Below are 12,509 nucleotides of genomic sequence, written 5' to 3'. Positions count from 1 at the left end.
TGAAGTTACATCGAAAATAACGAATCTTATACAATGTGCATAATTTATATTAATGACAGCCAGGAAACATTTGACAATCATACCTGTGCTATGCTGGCTCTTTAGAAGGAGATACCTAGCCTAATCCTAGTTTTCTTCCATGGTAGGATTGTTACTGAGACACCAGAGACTGTGGATGCTGGAACATAAAGCAACAAGTAATCTGCAGCAAGAACTCATTGGGTTGACCAGCTTCTGGGGAGGGGGTGGTTGTGGTGGGGTAAAAGAATTCTGACCGTTTTAGGTCAAAAACCTGTGTCGGGACTGAGAGTGGAGAGGGGGACACACACAGAATGTAGGAGGAACTCAGAGGGTCAGGCAGCACCTATGGAGGGAAATGAACAGTCAACGATTTGGGCTGAGCCACCTTATCATGACTACTGCAATTAATGTAATAGTTCCTGTACCCCACACTGCTTCTTATTACCTGTTCCTCCAGCATTCAGATTCAGATTTATTTATTGTGTGTAAATTGAAACATAGAGTGAAATGTGTCTTTTGCATTAAGAACCAACACACTCAAGGATATGCTGGGGGCAGCTTGTAAGTGTAGCATTATGTGTGTGTTGCTCTAGATTTCCAGCATCTGCAGAGTCTCTTGCATCTCTGAGTGGAGAGGGGAATAGCCAGTGTAAAGAAAGGGTTGAGACAGGGACTGGAGATGACTGGTGGACTGACGGAGGGGAATGTTATTGGATGTCAGGCAGATTGAGCCAGGTAGAGAACAGGGGAGGGGTGGAATTCAAAGACATGATAAATGGAGGCAGACAAAAAAAAGAGGAAAATGTTAGATGGAGGGCCAGGTAGTCTTGAGGAAGCAGAGGGTCTGCAGAAGAACTCAGATAGATTAGGAAAATGGGCAAAGAAACAGCAGATAGAATACAGTGTAGAGAAAGTGTATGGTCATGCACTTTGATAGAAGGAATAAAGGCATAGATTATTTTCTAAATGAAGAATAAATTCAGAAGTCAGAGGTGCAATGGGAGTTTGGAGTCCTCGTGCAGGATTCCCTAAAGGTTAACTTGCAGGCTGAGTTGGTGGTAAGGAAGGCAAATGGAATGTTGGCTTAATTTCAGAGGATTAGAGTACAAAAGCAAGGATATAATGCTGAGGCTTTATAAAGCATTGGTCAGACTGCATTTGGAGTATTGTGAGCAGTTTTGAGCCTCTTATCTAAGTAAAGATGTGTTGGCATTGGAGTGGGTCCAAAGGAGGTGCCTGAGAATGATACTGGGAATGAAAGGGTTAATGTGTTTGGCTCTAGTCCTGTACTTACTGGAGTTTAGAAGAATGAGGGGAGATCTTATTGAAACCTGTTGAATATTGAAAGGCCCACATAATGTGGATGTGGAGAGGATGTTTCATAGTGTGCGGAGTCCAGAACCAGAAAGTACAGCCTCAGAATACAAGGATATCCCTTTAGAACAGGGATGAGAAGGAGTTCCTTTAGCCAGAGGGTGGTGAATCTGTAGAATTCATTGCCACAGACAGCTGTGGAGGTAAAGTCATTGGGTGTATTTAAAGTGGAGGTTGATAGGCTCTTGATTAGTAGGAACATGAAAGGCTACAGGGAGAAGGCAGGAGAGGTCGGTTGATAAGGATGATAAGTCAGCCAAGATGGAATGTTGGAGCAGACCTGATGGATTGAATGTTCTTATTCTGCTCCCATGTTTTGTGGTCTTATGGTCTATGGGAGGTTGAATGTGGTGGCAACTGCTGGGGAGAGATGAGTAGGAACACATCAAAGGGTACCAATCCAGGAATCTGATGAGGAAGGAAGGCGGAATTGGTTTCCATGGCTGCAGAAGGAACCAGGGGCTGATGTGGGAGGGGGGGAGAGCCGGTGTGTGAAATGAATAGGAAGTGGATGGAATCTTAAGGTGGGAGGAGTTTTATTATTGTGTCTGAGATCAATCCACTCCTATCTGCTCATGTTTCCCCTCTACTCTCTGATATTTTGCAAGTTGCTAACAACGATTTGTCTTTTTCTCTTCAGATCCTGTCTTTACTCAGCAGATATAACACAGCATTCCACAAGCAATTTGATTTATCTGCAAGATTTCAATTCACGAAGATCTGTTTAGTTTCAGATTCAGAGGTGGCACAGTAGAGTAGCAATTAGCATAACATTATTACAGCACCAGCTGTAAGATTGAGGTTACAGCTGCCACTGTCTATGAGGAGTTATGTGTTCTCCCTGTGACTGCGTGGGTTTCCTCTGGGTACTCTGGTTTATTCTCATATTTCAAAGATGTACGATTAGGGTTGGTATTTTGTGGCCATGCTATGTTGGCACTGGAAACGTGGCAACACTTGAGGGCTGATTTGATGCAAACTACACATTTTGCTGCATGTTTTGGTGAACATGTGACAAATAAAGCTAAGCTCTTGAATCTGAAATTAAACACAGATTCAGATTCAATTTATTTATCACAGGTACAGTACATTGAAACATACAGTGAAATGCGTCATTTGTATTGATAACCAACTCACCCAAAGATATGCTAGGAGCAAGTGTTGCCACACATTCTGGCACCAACATTGCAGGCCCACTATACTCATTAAAACAAATCAAGCAGCAACAGCAAAACAAATCTCTTTTCCCACCCACCCACCCCCTTACACACAGACAACTTTCAACCACAGAACAGGCAGTCTCTGGGTCTCCAGTCCTTGGCCCTGGACTCTCAAACTCACAGACATCAGGTCTCCAACTTCCAGTACCCGGCTTGGACTCACAGACTTCAGGCCTCTGACCCCCCGGACACCCTGAACCAGGGGCTTTGCTACTTTATTAAAAAGTCGTTCAAGATATATCATAAAGTTAATGCAATCTTCATGTTGCCCGATATTCTTAACTTTACCTTGGACCTGTCTGAATTTTACCTCTGTTTGAGTCCAGGACAGGATGTTGTCTCTCTGGGTAACTGAAAGATTTGCATTCCTTAACTAGGATTATTTTTTAACCTTCACTTAGTACATCACATCTACTGATGGAATGAAATACAGTAAAACTCTGGTAATTCCCTACCAGATTATTTAGAAATCCTGCGAGTTCAACATCTGGTTCACTGTGCTCTGAGTCCCTACTCTCCTTTAACATACCAGGGCTCCAGCTCACACTCCCCCTTTCAGCCACTGGGGCCCTAATTCATGGGTTGTCTTTAACTCACCAAGGACCAGGTTCCCTGTTCTCTTTAAACTCATCCGATTCAATTTCCCAAGATTCCTTAAAACTCCCCCTTTCTGTTGTTTTTCTCTCCCTCCATAGTTCTGTTTTCTACAATCTTTTAGAACCCACCTGATTTTGTTTACATTGCTGTCTACCTAACTCCCTTGAAACTTACTCTGGTCTCGTGCCTTATGCCACTTTAAACAATGGGTTCACCGGAAAACATATTGTTTTGCTATGTAATATTTTTAAAAAATGATCTTAGAAGTGTGATGTACCGTCAGTTGTAAATAATATCCAACAGTCAAGAATATGTAGAACACCAATGTCTCAAGCATGCTGGATTAGCAGAGTTCCATTCCATAATTTTCTTCCCTACACTTCAAACAGTAAAGGGATTCAACCATCCATGGATGGTAAACACAAGATGTTCTGCAGATGCTTGAAATCCAGAGTAACACTCAAAATGCTGGAGGAACCCAGCAGGTCAGGCAGCATCTATGGAGACAATTAAAGAGTGAAGGTGCTTCGGACCAGATCCCTTCATCAGGCGTCTCATCAGCGCCAGGCATAGTGAAGGTCTTGGCCCGAAATCTTGACTGTTTATTTCCCTCCACAGATGTTGCCTGACCTGCTCAGCTCCACTAGCATTTTGTGTGTGTTAAACCATGCACTAATCACTGTCTGAGACCCAATTTAATGAAGAGATTAATGAAGAATTAAAGAACAGACACGTTAACAGAACTGGAGAGCAAGTTTTTGGTGGATTGGAGGGACAATAGAGTGCAGATGCTGGAATCTGGAGCAAAATACAAACTGACCATAAGACATAGGAGCCAAGTTAGGCCACTTGGCCCATCAAGTCTGCTCTGCATCACATCCCTGTTCTCGTATTCTAGACCTCCCGAAATGAATGCTAACATTGTATTTGCCTTCCTCACCATTGACTCAATCTTCAAGTTAACCTTTAGGGTTTTCAGCACAAGGACTCCCAAGTTCCTTTGCATCTTAGATTTTTGGATTTTCTCCCTGTTTAGAAAATAGTCTGCACATTTATTTCTACTACCAACGTGCATTACCATGCATTTTCCAACATTGTATTTCATTTGCCACTTTCTTGCTCATTCTCCTAATTTTATCTAAGTCCTTCTGCAGCCTACTTATTTCCTCAATACTACCTGCCCCCCCCACTAACCTTTGTATCATCTGCAAACTTGGCAACAAAGCCATCTATTCCATCATCTAACTCATTGATATATAGCATAAAAAGAAACAGTCCCGACACAAACTGCTGTGGAACACCATTAATCTCTGGCACCCTTATTCTTATGTTCCATTTAGAATAATTAAGCCTATCCGATCTCCCCTTTTTACTACAGCCCTCCATTCCAGGCAACATCCTGGTGAATCTCCACTTCTTTCCTACAGTGTGGTGACCAGAAATGCACACAATACTCCTAAGCAATTTAACCAATGATTCGTAGAACTATAATGTGACATCCCAACTCTTATAATCGAAGACCCCAAACATCCTGGACAGTCTCTCTTCTCCCCTCTCCCATTAGGCAGCAGATACAAGAGCCTGAAAGCACATACCACCAGGCTCAAGGATAGCTTCCACCCTGCTGCTATAATGGTTCCTTAGAATGATGAGGTGAACTCTTGACCCCACAATCCACGTTGTTATGATCTTGCACTTTATCATTTACCTGCAGTGCATTTTCTTCATAGCGTTACACTTCATTGTTATATTTATTACACTTTACCCTGTACTACCTCATTGCACCTTGTAAGGAATTGATCAGCATGCAAGACAACACACACAAAATGCTGGAGGAACTATGATGGGGAATAAACAGACAAGGTTGTGTGCTGAAATCCTTCATCAGCACTGCTTGGCCTGAAATGTCAACTGTTTATTACCCTCCATAGATGTTGCTTGACCTGCTGAGTTCCACCAGTATTTTGTGTGTGTTGCTCTGGATTTCCAGCATCTGCAGAATCTCATGTTTATAGTGTTCAAAACAAGCTTTTCAATGCACTTCAGTACATGTGACAATAATAAACCAATTCCAATTCTAATGTTTCAACCTATCAAAGCAAACATACCGGGTACTTTTTTCACTAAGGTATCCATCATTATCCTTATGAGGAATGTAAGTCTTCAATGTTAATTGCAATGGCCGATCTCTGGCTAACTCCTTTTATCTGTTTCTGCCTTACATTCCATAAATCTCTGGGTTAATAAACTATACATATCAGCTTTGAAATCAGTGTTTAACTAAGCCTCAGCTTCTGTTTGTGAAAGGAGGTCCAAACTGACCCATAGAACTGTTCCCTTATCACTACTCTTTTAGACTAATATCTTTGGATATGTAGATATCTTCAGAGCTTCCACCCATCACCCAGCTTCTCATTTCATCCCCCTTCCCTTAAACGGTCTCACCTATCATCTGCCAGTTTGCACTCCTTTCCCTCCTCCCACTCCTCCCACCTTCTTATTCTGGCTTCTGCTCCCTTCCTTTCCATTCTTGATGAAGGGTCTCAACCTGAAGTGTCGTCTGTTTATTAATCTTCTTAGATGCTGCCTGACCTGCTGAGTTCCTTCAACATTTTGTATATGTTGCTCTGGATTTCCAGCATCTGCAGAATCTCTTGTGATCTCCATTGAGTGCTGTTCCAATATTACTTGTGTTTAGATCTGGTACATTGCACTTTTATTTTGCCGTCAGCTTTTTGTACCTGGAAAAGTATGCTGCAATCATGAAGCTTCAGAATTTTAGAGTATAACACGTAGATCTTTTACTTACTTAGAGAAAGAGCATGGTAGCTGACCCTTCTGGTCCAATGAGCCTGCGCCGCCCAATGACAACCTTATGACGACTTAACCTGCTAAACAGTACATCTTCAGAATGTGAGAGAAAGCAAGAGCACCTGGAGGAAACCCATATGGCCACAGGGAGAATGTTCAGTGGTGGGAATTGAACCTGGGATGTGGGCGTTGTTATATCGTTAATGCTAACCATTGTGCCGTCTGAAATAAATCAGCCATGATCAAAAGGCAGAGCAGACTCTATGGGCCAAATGGTCTATTCTGTTCCTATGACCACATGGACAGTGCCCGAGGTCTGTATTAAACCCAGGTTACTAGCGCTGTAATAGTGTTATGCTAACCACTATACTGTCCCTATTTCATGCACATCAATTTGCATTACAACATATAACCTGATATTTTAAAAGATATCCCCCATTTTCTCCTCTGTAGGAGTGGACCCACTGATGGGCTAGAGTTGACTGACACAGGGAATCTTCCAGTACCTCTGAGCACTGAATAAGGCAGTGAATGTCGGTAGGAAACTATTTATTCTACCATTGACTGCTTCATTTTCAATACCTTGCACCTTTTCCCCACCAGCATCCTTTGCCTTCAAAGACTGCTGTTGAAAATCTTTCTGCCTAATTATTTATGCTCTTAATCTCTTCTAGTTAAAATTCTTTATTTACATGGTGATCCATTCTACATTTTTAATATTCCTTCCATTGCGTTTCCAGCTTTTGATTTTCAAGATGCACTTAGGGTTCTTTCCAACATGGGGTTCACTGGTAGGATGCTGCTTAGTGTCCACAAATCCACATGATATCATTTACCAAACAGGTGGAGAGTTCTTAATTTTGCTCTTTTTTAAACTAAACATAAGTGAGAACAAATAAAACTTGAAACTTTTCTAATCACAACTTTATTTAATAAACATGGAAGTGGATGGATGCTTGACCTCACCATCTTCCTAGTTATGACACTACACCTACTGGCTACCTGCATTGCTCTTTCTCTGTAGCTGTTAAATTCTGCGTTGTTATTCTACCTTGTACTGCCCCATTTCATTGTGTAATAAATTGATCTGAACAATATGCAAAACAAGCTTTTCACTCTACCTCAGTATCTGTGACAATACAATAATAACAACATATGACGATAATACTAAGCCTCAACCTAAATGTAAGTCTTCAGACAGAGTTGCAAGCAAACTGAAAATCAGCAAAACACTTTGAAATGACTAATGGGTAAATCTTCTGCCTTGTGACCTCTAATGAGTTAATTGTGGTGAGAGATTAATAATCCAATCAGGTCTTGTAAAGTTTCTCCCTAATCCAGGAGCAGAAAAGTGTACAGAAAGTGGTGGATACAACCCAGTCCATCACAGTAAAGCCCTTCCCAGCACTGAGCACATTTACAAGGAGCGCTGCCACAAGAAAGTATCATCTATCATCAAAGTCCCCATCATCCAGGCCATGCAGTCTTCTTGCTACTACCATCTAGATGCTTGAGGTCCCACAACACTGGGTTCAGGAACAGTTATTATGCTACAACCATGAGGCTCATGAACCAGTGTAGATAACACTGAACTGATTCTATGACCCACAGACTCTCTTTCAAAGATTCTTTACAAAACTTATTCTTAGTATTTTTTTATTTGCACATTGTTTTCTTTTGCATGTTGGTTTTATTTGTCAGTATTTGTTTATGTATACCGTAGTTTTTGTATATACTATTGTATTCCTTTATTTTCCTGTAAATGCCTGCAAGGAAATAAATCTCTAGGTAGTATAGGACAACATATATGTACTTTAATAATAAATTTTACTTTGACTTTCATTTTAATCTGACTCATGTACAGGGTAAAAGGTGGTCCCATGTACGAGTTCTTGTTGACAATCGAACCTTTTTCTTACACCTTTCCATTCTTTATTATCCAGGATAACTCAGAGTGACACTTCTAAAGCTCAAGATTCAAGGGCAGCTCCTACCTCACTGCCATTCTGTTATGATCTTTCACTTTGTCTGTAGCAACTAAATGGTTCCCTAGAACGATAAAATGGACTCTTGACCTTCAAGTCTACCTGGTTATGATCCTGCACCCTATTGTTTGCCTACACTTTATGTTATGATCCTGCACCCTTTGTTTGCCTACACTTTTTCAGTAGCTGTTACACTTTGTTCTGCATTGTTGTAGTTTTGCATTGTTCTAGCTCAATCCACTGTATGAACAGTCTGCAAGACAAGCTTCTCACTGCATCTCAGTACATGTAACAATAATAAACCAATTCCACTTGGAAACAGTTGCTCATGCTTACCACAGTCACTCACAGACTCAGGGCTTCTTTACCTGTGGCTTTCTAAACAGTCTTCAATAATACTTCAATCAACTCTCTCAGCGAGCCTCTTTGACAAAGAATTTAATCGTTATTTTATTCAAACCACTCCTTTCAACAGGTAGCTACTCCAGGTAAAGTTCAACATTCCTTCAGTGAGAATACTGGGAAGGTTTTTATTCACCCGTTGTTTTTGAGGTGAAGAACGCTATTGCCAATGGTTTCCTCCAACAGCTATGTAGACTAATATCCAGTGTGCCTGGGACCTAAACTCTGCAACATAGTCCAATACTCAGCCATCTGAGGGATAACCTGATATCTTTTTGAAAGTAATCATTTGATAGTAATCTTTAGCTTTCTCTGAATTTAGTACACCAGATGTTGAAATTAATGCACAGGAGATTTCAGAGATTCAGATCGAACCAGACCTCGTCAGCCCCAAGTAAGTGAGGTTACTTTGGAAGTAAATTAGCTCTTGCATTTACAGTCTCCTATAAGATATTTATATTATTGACATAATACAATAGAAATTTTAAAAAATTACATGATCCAGAACGGTCATTGGCCCGTTCTTGTTGTGCTGGCCCTTTAAAAGCCTCTTTAAAAATTTTTTTTCCCCTTGGCAGCTAAACTGATCAACCATTCTAGTTAGCCCCCCCGCCACTCTCTTTGATCTATTATCTCCATCACTGCACTGCGCTGTAAGCACTTTAAACCACTTTTACACTATTAATCACCAAAAGCAGTGAATCCAAGTACTACTAGGAAGTAAACAAACTGTGGAATACTGGTGTCCTGGGGCAATCACAAGAACTTGAAGCTTAATCCCCTCACAACTATGGAGATGCTTATCAACTTCAGGAGAAATGTGTCTCCTCTCCACCCACTCTTCATAAACAACTCTACAGTTAGCACTGTTTCACCATTCAGGTTCCTGGGCATCATTATTTCACAGGACCTCATGTGGGAGAACCAATTCTTCTTCATTAACAAAAGTTTTGGCAGAGGATGTAATTCTTGTGGTAGTTGGTAAAATTCCATCTTCCCCAGAACATACTAGTGTAATTCTACACTGCTATCATAGAGGGCATCTTCACATCAGCCATTACTGTCTGGTTTAGTGCAGCATCCTCACACAGTATACAGAAACTACAGTGAACTGTCAGGACAGCAGTAAAGGTCATTGCCTGCAGTCTGTCGTCACTGCGGGACATGTACGCACTTTATCTGCACTTTAACCTCCAAATTTACTTTTTATATAATTCTTTATCATTGTTGAATGTTGTTTTTGTTACATGTCGTGCCCTGACACCACAGCGTATTCCTAATAAACGTAAATGTATATGGTGAATAAAGTTGATCCTTGATCCTTTATCTACAGCTAAGACCTTAGCATTAAACATGTTATACTGCCAGGCTTTCCTGAGAGTTACCTTCAAAGGTAATGGCAGATTTACAAGCTGTTCTTGTGGAACAGCCAGCAAGGTAAAGAATTTAAAAAACTGGAGGCTGTTTATCCACTGAGTGTTACGAGATTAGCATCAAAGGAAGGGGAAGTCAAGGTAACACACATAAGTCCTCATCATTGGGTCCGCAGTGGAGAGGGTTAGCAGCTTCAAGTTCCTGGGTGTCAGCATCTCTGAGGATCTGTCCTGGCCCAACATATTGATGAAGAAGGCACACCAGTGGTTATATTTCAGTGGGAGTTTGAAGAGGTTTGGTACGTCACCAAAGACTAGCACATTTCTATAGAAGTACCATGAAGAGCATTCTGACTGTGTCATCATCTGATGTGGAGACTTCAATGAACAAGATAGGAAAATGCTGCAGAGGGTTATAAACTCATCTAGCTCCACCTGGACACTAGCTTCCCCACCACTGAGGACATCTTCAAAAGGCGATACTTCAAAAAGGTGCCATCCATCATTAAGGACTCCCATCACAAAGGACGTGCCCTCTTCTCATTACTACCATTAGAGAGGAGGTGCAGGAGCCTGAATGCACACACTCAATGTATTAGAAACAGCTTCTTCCTCTCTACCTTCAGGTTTCTGAACACTCCATGAACATTACCTCACTGTTCTGTTGCCTTTGAGCATTACTTATTTATTCTTTATATTTCTTACTGTAGCTTATAATTTTCTTTTATGTATTGTGCTGTACTGCTGCCACAAAACCACAAATTTCACAACATAAGTCAGTGATAATAAACCTCCCTTCAATGATACTGTATCTGACAGGTCTCTATTGTTTAATGATAATTTATTTTTATTTTCCCCTTCTTGTTCACCAGAGTTTCGAGCGCGCATGAAATAAAGAGGCCAGCAACCCTTGACGTTTTCAAATTGCTGTCTGCATCCTACAGTGGGATCCAAAGCAAGAGTTGGCTGAATCTCAAGGAATTCAATAAAAGCCAGACCTCACTTACCTTCAGTGCAATCAGCAGCCGTACCATCTGAGTCAGATCCTTCCCCCGAGGGGTGCATTAGGACACCACTCTGCGATTTCTAGAAACTTTGGGTACAGCAATAATCTGAATCAATCCTGGATTTTTAAAATTATTTCATTGCATTGAATTTGTTTTTATTTCGGTATAGTTGTTAAAGTTGTTTACACAATTAAAATTTTCACAATGGAAAGATTAATTTAGCCGCTGTTTTAAATATCTTAGTTTGAAGTGGCACTCATTATAAAAGATGAATTCAATAACTAGGGTTTGTTAAATTTTCCATTACTTGTTATGAACGTGGGTGCCCAAACAATGTCTTTTAATGTAGAAATAAAGCAATTAAATGTGACCGCATAAATGAATGTTTATCTCAGCTTTATTTTTACTGTTTCTGCCTTCTACCTTAGTGACTTTTTTGTAATCAGAAGATGCTTTGACGAAATCTAAAGATTCCAAAAATTAATTATTTGCTAATCTGGGGTTTATCATATTTATTTCTTTAGAGATACAGCACAGAATAAGTGGGACTACAACTAGAGGTCATGGGTTAAGGGTGATAGCTGAAAAGTTTAAGGGGAACATGAGGGAAAACTTATTCATTTAGAGAGTCGTGAGTGTGGAATGAGCTGTCAGCGCAAGTGGTGCATGTGGCTTGATTTCAATGTTTAAGTGAAGTTTGAATAGGTACATGGATGGTTGGGGCATGAAGGCCTCTGGTACTGGTGCAGATCATTGGAAGTAGGCAGTTTAAATTGTTCAGCGCTGACTAATCAACCTTAACCTATGACCTCTAGTTCTAGTCTCACCCATCCTCAGTGGAAAAAGGCTGCTTGCATTTACCCTATCTACACGCCTCATAATTTTATACACCTCTATAGAATCTGTCCTCATTCTCCTACACACTAGGGAATAAACTCCTAACCTATTTAACCTCTCCATATAACACAAGTTTTCAACATTCTTGTAAATTTTCTCTGCACTCTTTCAATCTTATTGAAGCATTTCCTGTAGATACAGTAGGTGACCAAAACTGCACAGAATACTCCAAATTAGGCCTCAGCAACGTCTTATATGATTTGAACATAACATCTCAACTCCTGTACTCAATACTTTGATTTTTGAAGGAGAATGTGCCAATTTTTTTTAATGACCTGTGACGCCATTTTCAAGGGATTATGGATCTGTATTTCCAGATCCTGTTGTAATGTGAGCATTACTAAAAGTAAGTTAATACTAATTCGGATAATGGGGGGTTTTTACTTCCGTTCTTTTTATTTCCAGTGGGTTTTGTATATAGTGTGCCATGCCGTACGGGTTATGAAAGCCTCTGTATATACATAACGGTTTTGAATTTCAACATAAAGTTGTTTCTTTGGCATGAAGTTGTCGAGTGTGCCTTTTTCGAAGTAGAAGTTACTACATATTTTTGGTGACGAGGTGAACTGGTTTTGTGAACGGATCGGCACATTTTTCAAACGGGAGCTTCGCGTTTCAGATGGCGACGTTTGGAACTATCGGTGAGTTTCTGGAAGGAAACGAGGACTGGCCGGAGTATGAGGAAAGGTTAGGATACTTTTTCTGTGCTAATGGAATTACTGAGGAGGCTAAGAAGCGCTCTATTCCCCTGAGTGTGTGTGGGGTGAAGACTTACAAGCTATAATGAACTGGTCAAGCTAATGGGGAACTACTACAATCTGA

The 12,509-nt window shown here is 40.6% G+C and overlaps 1 protein-coding gene across 7 annotated transcripts in view; it reads left to right on the top strand.

The window, feature by feature from the left end:
* cfap65 (cilia and flagella associated protein 65) overlaps positions 1 to 12,139 on the top strand; it is a 218,755-nt gene extending 206,616 nt beyond the window's left edge. For 4 of the 7 annotated variants that reach the window (XM_072260976.1, XM_072260975.1, XM_072260973.1 and 1 more), the window contains 2 exons: positions 8,733 to 8,804; positions 10,656 to 12,139. In XM_072260976.1, the coding sequence (XP_072117077.1) occupies positions 8,733 to 8,804; positions 10,656 to 10,821 (238 nt within the window). In that variant the 3' untranslated portion in view covers positions 10,822 to 12,139. Of the gene's footprint in view, positions 1 to 6,476; positions 6,561 to 8,732; positions 8,805 to 10,655 lie in introns of all 7 variants that reach the window. The other 3 variants (XM_072260978.1, XM_072260977.1, XM_072260974.1) reach the window with 2 other exon arrangements.
* Positions 12,140 to 12,509: the final 370 nt, after the last annotated feature.

This window comes from Mobula birostris, chromosome 6 (assembly GCF_030028105.1).
Source record: "Mobula birostris isolate sMobBir1 chromosome 6, sMobBir1.hap1, whole genome shotgun sequence".
Classification (NCBI taxonomy): domain Eukaryota; kingdom Metazoa; phylum Chordata; class Chondrichthyes; order Myliobatiformes; family Myliobatidae; genus Mobula; species Mobula birostris.
The sequence above is the reverse complement of the archived record's forward strand: the minus strand, read 5'-3'. Positions and strand labels throughout refer to the sequence as shown.